The 15,853-nt window shown below is 39.5% G+C and overlaps 1 protein-coding gene across 2 annotated transcripts in view; it reads right to left on the bottom strand.

Annotated features, from left to right (window-relative positions):
• The window catches only part of eif5b (eukaryotic translation initiation factor 5B), a 94,809-nt gene that overhangs the window by 52,666 nt on the left and 26,290 nt on the right, over window positions 1-15,853 (bottom strand). For both annotated transcript variants that reach the window (XM_043691680.2, XM_043691682.2), the window contains exons 5-7: window positions 4,661-4,875; window positions 2,655-2,805; window positions 1,401-1,505 (exon numbers count right to left, since the gene is read on the bottom strand). In XM_043691680.2, coding sequence (XP_043547615.1) covers window positions 1,401-1,505; window positions 2,655-2,805; window positions 4,661-4,875 — 471 coding nt within the window. The remainder of the gene's footprint in view (window positions 1-1,400; window positions 1,506-2,654; window positions 2,806-4,660; window positions 4,876-15,853) is intronic.

Here is a 15,853-nt window from a genome sequence, read left to right as displayed (position 1 = left end):
AGGCTCTGGAAATATGGATAACTTCCCACGTAGCGGACATTTCATCTTAAAGAAGGTACACATTGATAACAAAAGCAACACTACCTTCAGTGCATCAGCTTAGCCTTCAGATAACTGATGAATAAAGTAGTCAAGTTTCAAAACCTGGAACTAAGACCATAGGTTTTTGGACAACAGTGCTGCTGGTGCTTCTGTGCTCTTCAAAGACACAACTGCTTACAAAAACCACCTCGAGGTATTGGAGAAATACTAAACCACTGTCTCCATAAGATCCTCCAAATTTGTTGATTGAATAGAGTCTAATGGTAGAGCTTTCTCCTAAGTCAACATTCGCATCATTAAGTTTGTATTTACCCAAAACCAAACTCGTTGGGTGGATCATCTTGTTCATATACCTAACAATAGCCTCTCAGAACAATTGCTCTACTCTAAACCATATGATGGCAAAAGACTCCCCAGCAGTCAACAGTAATTTGCCCAAAATGAAGAAATAACATATAGGAAGGCACTGAATGGAGGCCAAGTTCAGGATGCAGAAATAAAGGGTATATTGCTCCCTAAATACCTGATTTGCCTTTCTGCCCCAAAGATTACCTGCCTTTTGGGGAGGGGACTTTGGCAACAGACTCAGGCATATAAAAATGCACTGAACCAGGTGGAAGATCATCCTCAATGCCAATGGACTGCCCAAGATAACAATGATTCAATGAGAATGTAACATGCTTCTACAGACAAAGCAAGAATATGTTGGTACCTTTCACTCAGAAAATGTATAAGTCACTAATGCTGCAAAGTTAGTCACTGATGATGAACTATAATTCTGTGACTTGTGTTGCTTTTGTCCTGACAAAGAGTTGATATGTGAAATATTAATCAAAATGGGACTATCCTCATTAAATTTAAAACAAAGATTACACTATTAAACTTGAAAGAAAGTAACTCATGAAAACTCATAGGGAAAAGTCTACATAATCTATCTGATTTATTTCATCGCGACATGGTAGAGCCCACAAGTACCATTACCCCAACTACCACCCTCTCTGAATAATGTAAATGAATACAAAAAGAAAACGTTGACCAATTTAGGAAATAATCTCAATACATTCACTCCAGTGGCAAATTCTAAGAGACTGTTGCATAGGATGTATAATTAATAAACTCACCTCTTTTACCTAATTGGAGATGTTCTCTGCACTACAATGACTGTTGTATGTTGTGTGTACTTTTGAGACAATAGCACATCTAACTTAAATAAAGTTTATTGAAGATTTGCATTGGGACCTAATTCAAAACATTAATGTTCACATAGTTAACTATGTCTGATTTATACAAATTGCTTGACTGATCCATATTATTAAATATTGTAGATTGGGAAAATTACCCGAAGACTAAGCACTCACCTTCTTTGTTTTCCTCCTCTTTGCTCTCATGCTGTTTTTTCTTTTTTCTGGTATCATATACTGGTCGCTTCTTTGGCATTGAATCTTTGGATGGCACATCAACACCTTTGAAACCAAAGTCAAGAAATGCATTCAGGACAATCTTTTCCCTTGTGGCAATCACATCCATAAATGTTTTTTCTATAATCTGCAGCATTCTTTAAACAAAGCAACATTTTGCTGTCACGAATCAAGAAGATTCATGAATTACAATACTGATTTGTCAGAATCAGAAAGCATGAAGAAACTCAGGAGGTCTGACGGCATCTCTGGAAAAAGAGTTAACATTTCAAGCCCAGTATGACTTCTTCAGAATTGAAAGGGGTTGGATTTTAAAAAAAAATACTTTTAATAGAAGCAGAGAGACAATGGAACAGGTAGCATGGAGGCCCGATGCAAAAGACATAGAACATAGAAAAATACAGCGCAGTACAGGCCCTTTGGCCCTCGATGTTGCACCGATCCAAGCCCACCTAACCTACACTAGCCCACTATCCTCCATATGCCTATCCAATGCCCGTTTAAATGCCCATAAAGAGGGAGAGTCCACCACTGCTACTGGCAGGGCATTCCATGAACTCACGACTCGCTGAGTAAAGAATCTGCCCCTAACATCTGTCCTATACCTACCTCCCCTTAATTTAAAGCTCTGCCCCCTCGTAATAGCTGACTCCATACGTGGAAAAAGGTTCTCATAGTCAACCCTATCTAAACCCCTAATCATCTTGTACACCTCTATCAAGTCACCCCTAAACCTTCTTTTCTCCAATGAAAAGACAAGGGGGTTGTTACCGGTGGTGAAAGAAAGTTACTTGCCTTTTCAATAAACCACCTTGCTCCCGCTAATATGCTAACATTGTTTGCAGTAATGTTGCAATAAAGTACAATGCAAGCTTGAAGAACACCACCTCATTTGCAACTTAGGCACTTTACAGCCTCTAGGACTCAACACTGAATTCAACAATTTCACATATTGATCATAATGCCTGAACTCCATTTTTTTCTTACATGCTATAAAGTGCCACTCAAAACACTGAACCACTTCAGTGGCACACAGGCACAGAAAGATATACTATTATACTAAGTGGTCAAAAGCCTCCTGTGGTTTTAGCTGCATTAGCTATGAAGTACATTCAGTGCTACAGTAAATACACCAGTTATCTTAATACTATTAAATATTTTTTAACAATATAAATATTCCAATTTCATTTATACCCTGAGCACGAAGAAGTTCAAGTGTAGCCTCAGCTCTTGCTTTCGCATCCCTCTGGGACTTTGTCAACAATTTGCCTTCCTTCTTCAAGCGTTCTTTTCTTTCCTTTTCTTTTTGTTTCTTTTTTTCTTTACGCTCCTGTTCTAGTTTCTCCTGCAAAGTAAAGATATTGCATATTATTAAAGATGATCACTAGTAAGTCACACTTGATTCACTACATCTGAAGCACACAACCCTCAAGCTACAAGGTCACTTCATAGTCAGTTTAGAAGTTACCTCAAAATGTCTACTTGTAGCTATTTATTTTCAGCTTTATAAATGTTCAAACAAACCATTCAAAATTTAGCCCATGTTCATCATACTTAGCAATGGAATGAATCAAAAAGATTTTCCAGTGTTGAAGTCAGTTTTGTCTCAAGGTTTTTGATTAGTCACATTTTAATTTCGGATGTAGCAAACAGAGGAAATTCAGGACTAACTTTACAGAGCAAAGTTATATGCTCAAAAGCTTTACTGGCAAATTTAGGAGTGCAGGCCATACTCTCACTTTCTCATTCAGAAATGCTTGAGAGGAAATTTTCACTGTCCAAAATACATTTCAAAGTTCCAACTGGTACATATCTGATGATGCAGAGATTTTAAACAGAGTATCACCAGCTTTGTGGAATTTTCTATTTGCCCTGTTTTATTGTAGCATCCATGTTTTTGCTGTGTTGAGATACAGTAGTTTAAAGTTTGCGTAAAGATTGGTAGCTCGGGTGTCAGTTGCATTTGTTGTGGCTATGTTCACCGAGCTGGGAATTTGGTTTGCAGATGTTTCATCACCTTTCTAGTTTACATCCTCAATACTGTGGAACCTCCTGTGAAGCGCCGCTGTACTGCATCAGTTGGAATTTATTTAGTTTTGTTTCTGATGCTTCGGTTGCCAGTTCTGGTTGTTAATTGCAGTGGTCCATACACCGACCACTGCCGTGAACAACAAACAACAGAAGGAGGCTCCACAGCACTGAGGATGTCACCTAGAAAGGGGACGAAATGTCTGCAAACCAAATTCCCAGCCCGATGAACAAACCCACAACTACTGCATACAGTAGTTTTATTAATCTTCCTGCATTTGTTGAATTACCAGGCATGTGATTATTTAAGTATTACAAACTTAGTAACCAGGATGCAGCATTGTGCCTTCAAAAGGTAATATGTTTCAGAAATATCACACCTTGACACATCTCTTGAGAACACCTACTGCAAATTACTGCAATACCCATATTTTTTCAATAAAAGCAGGTTTTAAAGAACCAGAAACCACTTGATTTTATGATAACATCGACAAGAAAACTTAGCATTCACTCATAACTATTTTTCTAAAGGTGACAACAATGACTTGGCTCTGAGTGTATTGTTATATACAGAAACCCTGAAGTTGCTGTCGGAGACTCAGTTTTTTTGTTATAGAGATCACAGTTGATGTTGCTACAGATTGCAATCAAATAGAAGTTACTGAACTGATAATACCATGTCCTATTAGACTAATCTTTTCCAGAGTTTTGCAGTGAAACACTTGTATCTCATTTAATAGAGCGAGAGCGAGAGCGGGGAAGTAAGGTGCGGGGGGGAGGTGAAAGAGATTGTGGATGCAGTAAGAAATGAAAATACTATGTCCAAATTTCTGGACAACACAAAAGGCAGGTGAGAATGCAAGTGTTGAGGATGACTTGAACACAGTATGCAGACCGGTTAAGTGAGAAGGTAAAACCTCAGCAGAAGGAAATCAATGTGGAAAAGATGTGACACTTTAAACCTGACAGAAAGAATAGAGATTAATATTATTTAAATGGAGAAAGACTGCAGAAAATTGCAGTACAGAGGAATTGGAGGGTCCTTTTGAACAAATCATACAAAGCTAGCATCCAAGTTCAGCAGTTAATAGGGAAAGCAAATGGAATGTTCCCCATTTGCCTCTCAGCAAAAATCAATTTTTGAACATTCCATCAATTAATTAATAATATACCTGTTCTAAACGTTTGGCTTCCAGTTCTTCCAATCGTTTTAAACGTTCTTCCTCTTCTCTTCTTTGTCGTTCTTCTTCTTCTTTTAATCTTGCAAGTGCTTCTTGCATAGCTTTTACAGTAGCCTTGCTGGGACCAGCTTTCTTTTTCTCTTTTTCATCTTTATCTTTCTTTTTCTTTTTGTCTTTTTTCTTTTTCTCCCCATCATTTTCTTCACCTGCAAGTTAAAATAAGCGGAACCATTTTGAAATCCTCATCAAACTGCTCAACCCAACATTACCTTCACATATCAAGGAGAAACCCATTAGAAAAGACACCGAAATCTAGAGTTTGTTTTGCTTTTTCCTAATTGTTATACAGCTTAAATATTATGCAAACTTCATTTTGCCCCTGTCACATTCTAACAAAATAATTTCCTCCAAAAATACTGGTGAATTTTTTTTTGAACATCAACTGGGTGTCTAATGTAGGCAGTGCCCATCCTCATATTACTAATCTAATTCACAGCAACTTCTGCTTGGCTAGCACGGAAGACAGTTCAATTTCCAAGCTGTTAGTTTCAATTTTATAAGGCTCCTCCACATCTTTTTAGAAGCACTTGGTAGTTTAACTGGATAAATTCACACAGCATCTTCAGAGTTTATTTTCTCCCTCTTTATTATGTCTTTGGTCATCTTTTGTTGGTCTTTGAAACTTTGCTAATCCTCTGATTTACCACTAATCTTTCCCACATCCTATGTAAAAGAGTAAGAAGATTGAGAATTGTTAAGGTTTAGAAAAAAAAACAAGGACAGGAAACAAAATGATAAATTGGGAACCAAACATAAAATAAAAACATACAACAGAGATTCTCAGGGCTTTTGCAAGTTGGTAAAAAAGAAAGAAATTTGCAAAAGAAAATCTGGATTACTCTGAAGCAGAGGCAGAATATTAGGTTTCTTTTGAAAAGATGCACAAATTAAACAATGCAAGCTTTTCTTCAATTACTGTTCTGCAATATTACGGTGATTTGAAAGCGCAAGGTACTCAGTACGTTTAGAGGGAGGTTTAGAACTGTCTCAGTTGTACCTCATAACTAGTTAAAATTTGTGGAAATATGAAATTTATGTAAACTGAATGCTAACTAATCAACTGTCTTATTTATTTTCAGCACTAAGTTTCAATATCTCATTGTTTTAAAGTAAGATGACAAATTTACTTCTCATGTTATTACAACTTTATTAATTTGATCTTATTCCTGAATTAGTGTACAGCATGTGGGGAGAAAAAAAAAGCAGATTCTGCTTAAAACTAACACATGGAGTCCTGGGTTAGGTCATCACCATGGAAACAGAAAAGGCTTGACTCAGCCACAGAACTTGCTAGACCACTGAGTAAAATAAAAGGTTACAACCAGTGGATGTGGGTCATTGTTAGTATAAATGGGTAAGAAAAAAACCCACTGATTCAGACAAATACTAATGCATTTGTAATGCAAGGCATGAGAAATGTCCATGACTATGATAAAAAGGACAGTAGCAGGCACGATAATTCTCAAATGTTCTTTGTCAAAGTTCATCCACTAACAAAATGGAGTCAGATTTGAGGCACTAAACATACAGTCTGCAAAGACTTCAATTTTTTTCTGACAAATTTTAAGACCACCCAAAGCTGGACTGTTATTCCTGAAATTTGGGAGGCTAAGAAGTGATTTGATCAAAAGCTAAAGTGGGGGGATCCAAGATGGCAGCGACCCAGTAAGACTGAGTCTATAGTGCTCCTCCCAAGACTTGGGCACAGTGGGTCACCTACTGTTTTAAAAAAATCTCAAGGTCAGGTTCGTAGGAGAGTAGTCTGACACAGAACAAACGACCAAGAGGCGAGTCTGCTAGAATATGAGCATTTTATTCCCCGCAGCGTCGCCACAACCAGGTCTCATACTTACAACGGGTCTGGCTTATACTCACTCTACATGTTACCGGAACTGGGAGCCGTCAGTTCTCGTAGAGCGGTTGCCAACAACCCACGCTCGGCGGTTAAACGTAACCCCGGAGCAGACTCCCGGGTCTGGCTTATACTCACTCTACATGTTACCGGAACTGGGAGCCGTCAGTTCTCGTAGAGCGGTTGCCAACAACCCACGCTCGGCGGTTAAACGTAACCCCGGAGCAGACTCCCGGGTCTGGCTTATACTCACTCTACGTGTTACCGGAACTGGGAGCCGTCAGTTCTCGTAGAGCGGTTGCCAACAACCCACGCTCGGCGGTTAAACGTAACCCCGGAGCAGACTCACCGAACTGGAGACTTTTCCAGCTGATATACTCTTTTCCAGATATAACACATTCCATTCTGGTTACATACAGATAAGAAGATTCACACGGGGAGGTGTGTAATAAGATTCACACGGGACTAAGCAACACCTCCATTCCGGTTAGATTCACACATGTATTGGGACATAATTTTTAACCGTTTCACCACACCTACCCCCTACCAAGCTCACCAAATCATTTATAAATCATTTATAATAGTTTAGTAACTCAATTAGTTGTGTAATATTACATTTAAACAACTTAATCCTAAGTTAAAATGACTAAAGGGAAGGGAGCCCGCAGCTCTCAGCAAGCAGGAACCCCTCCCCCACACTCTCCAGCTGCAGCAGAGGCGTCCACAGCCGCCCGGGGGACTTACCAACAGTAGCAAGTCTTGCAGAAATGCTTTCCAAGCTTGACTCGAAGATCGATGCTTTCATCGTCAAATCCAGAAACCGTTGGGAGTCGCTCTCGGCCGCGCTGCAGAAGCACGACCGTGAGATTGAAGAAATTCAACGCCGAGTCGGAGGGGCGGAGCTAAAGGCCGCGACCTCCGAGACAACCGCTCAATCGGCCGTGGATCAGGTCCGGACTCTCGAGCAGTGAGTCCGGACCTTGGAAAATCATATTGACGACCTCGATAATCGAGGTCGCCGAAAAAATATTCGTTTGCTGGGCCTTCCCGAATAGGAAGAGGAAGGCCAGCTTACAGCATTCCTGGAGCAGTGGCTGCCACAACTTTTAAATCTGCAAGCTGGATCAGGCCAGGTAAGGGTGGAATGGGCCTACCGGGTAGCAATACGCGGGCCCGGCTCGAACCAGCGCCCACGCCCGGTCCTGTTCCGGCTGCAGAGCTACAGGGAGAGGCAGATACTCCCAGAAGCCTCTAGAAATCTCGGAAAAGACCCCCAAGCTATGATCTACAAAGGATCCAAGATCATGCTATTTCAGGACTTTTCCCCGGCACTGGTTCGAAACAGGAAGGCATTCGACGAGGCGAAGAAGCGTTTAAGGGACTTAAATGTTCAGTACTCCTTACGCTACCCAGCGATGTTACGCTTTAACCATGAAGGATCCGTATATAACTTTGGATCACCAGAAATGGCTAAGGAATTCTTGGACTCTCTTAGATAAACTGTAGGACATAATGGATGTTGGTCTGCCTGCCTCCCCCCCCCCCCCCCCCCCTTGGTTTATATCCCCTCCCTTTTTTTTCTTACCTTACTGCTTAATATTATCATGGGGGGTGGGGAGAGGGATTTGATTTTCTCTCCCCCCCCCCCCCCCCGGAGTTGTTTTCTGTTATTGTTTTATGTATATATGAGGGATGTATGTATATGTGTGTGTATGTGTATATATGTATTTTGAAGTCTCCACTTAGATACGTTTTATATTTTTTTTATTTAGAAATAGTTTTTTACTGTATTGTTGTGGGTGTATTAAAGAGGCTTTATTTTTGTAAATTTTACATGTTCCACGCTCGGGATGTTCTGGATAGGGTTCCCCCTCCCGAGGGGTCTCGGATTGGCCCAGAGGATTATGGTTGATCAGTCGGTTAAGTGGTGCACCTGGAATGTCAAGGGGAGTAATTTGCCACTTAAAAGGAAGAAAATATTATCAAATCTTAAGAAGGAAAGAGTTGATATAGCTCTCCTACAGGAGACACACCTGTCAGATAAAGAACACTTGAAATTACGACAGGGCGGATTTGATCAGGCCTTTTTTTCTTCTTTTAGCTCAAAAAGCAGGGGAGTTGTTATTCTTGTTCGGAAGAATTTCCCTTTCAAAATCCTAAAGCAGATAAAAGACGAATCTGGACGATATATCTTGATTAAAGCCCTCATAAATGGAGAGGAATATGGGATTTTAAATTTGTACTGCCCCCCGGCACACCCCTTTAAATTTATAACGGAAGCCTTTTCAAAATTGATGGCTTTTGATGCCCGTCATATAATTATAGGGGGAGACTTTAATTGTATTATGGATCCGGAAATAGACAGGATTCCCAAGAGTACTGCAGGAGTATCTCCCAGATCTAGACAATTGATGGATCTGAACAAAGAATTAGGATTAGTAGATGTATGGAGATGTCTTCATCCACAGGGTAGAGATTTTTCTTTCTACTCTAATCCACATAAATGTCATACCAGAATTGATATGTTTTTTGCCCCCTCGATTTTTTTAAATTCCATATCATCCTGTAAAATAGGTAATATAGCAATTTCTGACCACGCTGCTGTATATATGGAAACTAAGGCGAGGAACAGTGGGACATCCCCTCGGCATTGGCGTATGGACCCCTTCTTAATGAAAGATAGTAAATTTGTAAAGTACTTCTCTCAAGAATTTAAAACTTTTTTAGAAATTAATTCAGGTACAGCTAGCAACCCGTCAATGATGTGGGAGACCATCAAAGCTTACACGCGAGGCTTGATCATCTCCTACTCAGCGACCCAGAAGAAATTAAAGGGAGAACAACAGCGTCTGCTTGAAGCCCGCTTAAAAGCGGCTGAAACAGCATACACTGATAGACCTTCTATTATTAAATTGCAAAGGATTACAGCTCTTAGGACAGCTCTAAATACTACACTTACTCAAACGGCTAAGAGGGAAATATTATTTGCAAAGCAAAGGTTATATGAATATGGCGACAAACCGGGTAGATACTTAGCATTTCTTGCAAAGAAAAAAAAGGCCCCTCAGACTATTACGTCTATCAAGGAAAGTACGGGTATTTTGACTCATGATCATAAAAAGATTAATGCGACCTTTAGAGAATTCTATTCTGAGTTATATAAATCACAGGATTGTGAAGATAGGACAAAGAGGATGCAGTCATTTTTTAAAACTTTGACTTTTCCAGACCTAACTCCAGAACAAGTATCGGTCCTAAATGCTCCTCTTACACCCCAAGAAATAGTTGATGCAATTAGGCACCTTCAAAATGGTAAGGCGCCGGGCCCAGATGGCTTTCAAGCTGAATTCTATAAAGAATTTACAGAAATACTGGTTGGTCCACTTATGGACATGTATAACTATGCATATAGTCAGGGCTGTCTCCCGCCTTCGCTGAAAGAGGCAAATATCTCTCTTATCCTTAAAAAAGGAAAGGACCCAGAAGATTGTACATCATACAGACCAATATCCTTGCTAAATGTAGATTTTAAAATCCTCTCTAAAACGTTAGCACTGAGATTAGAAAGGATACTGCTACATATTATAAAGGAGGATCAGACGGGGTTTATTAAGGGCCGTAGATCATCCAATAATGTTAGAAGGGCTCTGAATATGATTCAAGCTTGTCATCAGGGAAAGATACCAGGAGTAGTGGTTTCATTAGACGCAGAAAAGGCATTTGATAGGGTCGAATGGTCATATTTGTTTTACACATTGGAGAGGTTTGGTGTTGGACAGGTGTTTACCAAATGGATCTCAACATTGTATAGTGATCCCAAAGCAGTTGTGGTTACCAATGGATTAGGCTCGGATAGCTTCAGTGTGGGTTTGGGCTGCCGTCAGGGATGTCCCCTCTCGCCATTGTTATTCACGCTAATAATTGAACCACTCGCAGAAGCTATACGAGCTGATCCTAATATAGTGGCCCCAAGGATTGGTACAGGTAAACATAAAATTACCCTTTATGCAGATGATGTTCTTCTATTCCTCAGTAACCCTTTGATGTCCATACCTCGCTTAATCCAAGTTATTAATACATTTAGTGCATTCTCAGGCTATAAAATTAATTTTTCAAAATCGGAGGCTATGCCAATGGGTGGCCTTGCTGTGATACCCCGCTTAGCGGACGGTTCCCTTTTTCCCTTTCGCTGGTCCCTGGAGGGTTTCTTATATTTAGGCATTTTTATTACTCCAGTATTTGGTCAGTTGTATAAGGCTAATTTTGTGTATTTATTGGAAAGGATAAGGCAGGACCTCCAGCGATGGGGAGACCTGCCAATTTCCTGGTTGGGTAGAATAGCATTAATCAAAATGAATATCCTGCCCCGTCTCCTATATCCTATGAGAATGCTTCCGGTGATGCTGCCGAGGACGGCTTTATGTAAATTATACGGCTGGCTGAGTTCCTTTATCTGGAATCATAGGCAGCCCCTCATTAAGCTGAAGAAGCTACAGCTTCCACAGGCAAGGGGTGGATTGGACTTCCCAGATTTTAGGAAATATCAATTAAGTTCCCTATTAAGTTACATAGCTGATTGGGTCTTGTCTGATCCACAATCAATCTGGTTGGACATCGAGGCTTCTCAAGTAAAATACCCACTTATTAACCTTTTATTCTCAGACAAGAGGAAAATCATTACAGATCACTGTAAAAATCCTATAATACTAAATACAATCAAGGCTTGGAATATAATGCGGCAAAATGAGGGTAATTCACATAAAACATCCCCCTATGCACCGATAGTGGGAGCATGGGGATTCCAACCGGGGTTAACAGATGCCACTTTTAAACTCTGGAGATCCAGGGGTATCTCATGTCTCGGGGATTTATTTAAAGATGGGGTCCTGATGTCTTTCGGACAGCTGCGTCAGAAATTCGGATTACCCAATGGAGACCTCTTTCGATACTTCCAAATTCGAGATTATATACAGAAGAAGACTACGTTATTAGTTGGTCTTTATAAATCCGATAGAGAATGTAGTGTCCTACGACCAGTGGGGGTATCTTCCGTCAGTAATAATTATCATTTACTACATGATGAAGTATCGGGAGATATGGATAATCTGCTTAAAACATGGGATCAGGATCTGGGACTAGAAATCTCCACAGAAACGTGGAATGATATCTGGGAAAATGCTAGAAGAATTACTATTTGTAACAGAACCCAGGCTATCCAGCTGAAGATACTTCATAGGGCCCATATAGCACCGGTTCGATTGGCAAAATTTAAGGCAGGAGCATCTCCAATGTGTCCTAAATGCAAAATAGAGGTGGGCACTCTTGTACATTGCTTATGGACCTGTCATAAGATCCATAGATATTGGACTAAAGTAGCAAGTACCCTGACAGAAATTTTAGGAACGGAAATAAAAGTGGACCCCGTATCTCTCCTCTTGGGCTTTTCGAACTTTTCCTCCCTGGACACGTACGGGAAGAGACTATTTTCTATTCTTTCTTTCTGTGCAAGGAAAAATATTTTGATGAACTGGGTGGCGGAGGGCCCCCCTGGACTTTCAAATTGGCACAGACTAATTATGGAATGTATTCCCCTTGACTTCCTTACAAATATGGTGCACCGAAAGACCAAATTATTTTATAAAATATGGCAGCCCTTTTTGAATTACATAAATACAGATATTTCGGCTATCCTAACAAGGGCTTTTATTTAATTGAGATTACAAACCTGGCTGGTCCGCGGCCCCTTGGGGGAGGAATCCCGCACAAATACGGGTTTTATCATATCTGATGCTAACACATCCCGAGCATGTAAGAGACTTAAATATACACCCTGGTTAGTTGTAGGTTAGATTAGTAGATAGTTGAGTTTTGTTTGTTTGTTTGTTTTTTTTTCTTTTTGGTTTTTTTTTTGTTGTTTTGTTTTTTTTTGTCAAATTTTGGCTATTGTATATTTGAGCTAATTGTATATCAATGTTTATATCTGAGAGTTTTGTTTATTTTTGTAAACTTGTAAAAATGTTAAATTTCTAATAAAAATATCTATTAAAAAAAAAGCTAAAGTGAACACACACCCCTCGCAGAACAAAGGAAACAACATTAACGGAAATAACAATGGGGAATCAAAGTGGCAGGAGCTGAATAAATACTTGGTATCAGTCTCCATAGTTGAGCATTCCAAAATTACTAAATAATTTCTGACCGTTCAACAGTCAATCATATGGGAAACAGAGAAGAGCATTACCGACAAGGCCAGTATTTAGTGTGGTCCCCAATTGCTTTAGAGAAGGTGATGGTGAACACAGTTTTGAACCCCTAGGAAAAGTTCATTTATGCAATGTTAGGGACAGGTTCCAGGATTTAAACACAGTAACAACGAGTGAAGGTGGACATAGCTCCATATCAGGAAGGCGCTGACTTGAAGTGGAACTTTCAATTTTTATGGTCCCATATACCTACTGTCCTCTTCTTTTACACATAACAAAGGAGGAGAAAGACATTTTTATAAGGCACTTCTCAAAACCTTAGAAAGTCTCAGAGCATTTTAAAACCAATTCAGTGCTCTAGTCACTGTATAGTGATGAACATGACCAGGAAAGTGAGGTAGCTAATTTGCACATAAATTCAAACAACAATTTGAAATGACCAGACCGCATCTTGATGTTAATTAAGAAATAAATATTGCTGGAAAATTGTCAGATAACTCCCCTACTGTCCGGGAATTATTAAAATATTCAAAACTTCTCGGACATCTGGCCCTCTGTTTCTGTTTTACCATTCTTTGATCTATGGAAAATCAAAATGAATGCAAACCCTCATTTGCAGGCTGTCAAGACCAAGAGAACTGATTAATTTCTCCAGTACTATTATCTTTACTCCCACTGATTTCTTCAAGATCCACCATTCGCACTAGACCCATGGTTCCCTATTTATTTCCAGAATGCTTTTACATGTTCTACCTGAAGACTAATAAAGCCTCTGTCATTTTCTTATTCACCAGGCAGAAAATGGGGGAGATACTAAACGTGCATTCTGCATCAGTATTTACTGTGGAAAAGGATATGGAAGATATAGAATGTAGGGAAATAGATGGTGACATCTTGAAAAATGTCCATATTACAGAGGAGGAAGTCTGGATGTCTTGAAATGCATAAAGGTGGATAAGTCCCCAGAACCTGATCAGGTGCACCCTAGAACTCTGTGGGAGACTAGGGAAGTGATTGCTGGGCCTCTTACTGAAATATTTGTATCATCAATAGTCACAGGTGAGGTGCCGGAAGACTGGAGGTTGGCTAACGTGGTGCCACTGTTTAAAAAAGATGTTAAGGACAAACCAGGGAACTAGAGACCAGTGAGCTTGACGTCGGTATTGGGCAAGTTATTGGAAGAAATCCGGAAAGACAGGATGTACATGCATTTGTAAAGGCAAGGGCTGATTGGGGATAGTCAACATGGCTTTGTGCGTGAGAAATCATGTCTCACAAACTTGATAAAGTTTTTTGAAGCATCACTGAGTCAAAATCTGGAATTCCCTCCTTAAGGGCATAGTGGGTCTACCAACTGCACGCGGATTGCAATGGTTCAAGAAAGCAGCTCATCACCACCCCCTCTAGCAACTGCGGACAAGCAATAAATGTAAGCCAGCCAGCAATACCTGCAACTGAAGAAAAGGACATGGGGCTTCTTCTGTTTTACTTGCCCAGGGTACAATAATGTCACATTGGTAAAGCAAAGCCAAAGCTGGCTAGTTGGTTATTTGTAAAGACATTTGATTTGAACAAAATGCTGTGATAAATTAAAGCAAAGTTATGGCTGGAAAAGATTTGGACTTAAATTCAGATTACAAAAATGTCACGAAAACAACTAAATGGTTAATTGATAAGATTGCGGATGCCAAAGTCACTCAGTCTTATATTAGAAGATTTCTTGTAGACGGACCTGTAATGGAGCTTCTGAGAGATTGAGAATTATAACTGATACAATTTCACCACACATGCGTGTGGTCAAAAATGTATACTTGAGTACAATAGCTCTGTCAAAAGATGGAGCCCAGTCAATTAAAACATAATCAGATAGATGTTTAACTTTAATTTATTAAACTTGTCCTTTTGTATTGTCCTCTATACAGAGGAACCTTGATTATCTGGCATTTGATTATCCCAATTTTGGATTATCCGGGTAAATTCACAAGGTCCCAATGCTTGGCTAAACTACGTTCTCCGGCATTTGATTATCCAAACATTCAATTATTTAAACAAAATACTCCCTGCCCGTGTTGTTCGGATAATCAACCTTTCTCTGTATTTTGTATTTTTATGTAAAAAGTTTTATTTTGAAAGTTATTGTATTTAAATATGAACATTGAGGAATGTACTCAACTAATGCTTTCTGCTTAGAAACACCCTGACATACCAGATTGTACACTATTTTATATTTTGTGATTTATTTTACTTGAAAATTATTTCAGCTGAGAGTAAACATATGGTACAGCATTTATACATGTATACTGTCTTTTCTCAGCAAAGACTATCTGTAGGAACCTAACTTGGGCTTTAACATTGATTTTTATGGGAAGCCATATTTCACTTTAAATTGTTTCATTTGATTTCATGATTTTCAGGAACACAATGATCACTTTACATGAGGACCAACTGGAGATGTACCCCCACATCTCATCACAACTATAGAGATCAGCAATTCATGAACTGCAGATGCTCCGTGAACATTCTCATTCTCTGTGAGGGTAGAGTGGGTGCAGGGTAATGGATGGAGGAGAAAATTTGAAGAAAATTTACATTTTAGAGACATTTGCAGAAGGTAACTGCTAAAATTCTTGGAACAATATTCAGTGTTATGAAGCACACAACTAGCTAACATAACTGTCCAAAACCTTGTATAAAGCAAAGCATATGCACTAAAATAGTTTGCACCTCAGTTATTTTATCGCATAAACCTGATGCGCGCAAAACCAGCAGAGCAGATATCTTTGCCTTTTATTGAGTTAACTTTACTAAATTTTTGCTGGAGCTTTATGTTTGGGATTTCGTCATCTGATTGCTACTCTTACCGTAAAATTGAAACAGCCCTCAAAAGTGCAAATCATACTCCGTGTTTGATTATTATAATGAGGGTTGTGGGATAGGGGAGTGGTATAAAACGGATTTACTTTTGTGCACACGAAGCACATGACATGGAAACTATGGGTTTAAGTGACCAGCTCCTCAGTGTCACGATATTTTTTATTCCTTTGCATGGGAAGGATGCTGTGAAACTTG

The sequence above is a fragment of the Chiloscyllium plagiosum genome, unplaced genomic scaffold (assembly GCF_037043375.1).
Source record: "Chiloscyllium plagiosum isolate Xiang-an unplaced genomic scaffold, Cpla_swu_hap1 HiC_scaffold_6, whole genome shotgun sequence".
NCBI classification, from domain to species: domain Eukaryota; kingdom Metazoa; phylum Chordata; class Chondrichthyes; order Orectolobiformes; family Hemiscylliidae; genus Chiloscyllium; species Chiloscyllium plagiosum.
This window is presented reverse-complemented; position numbering and strand designations above follow the sequence as displayed.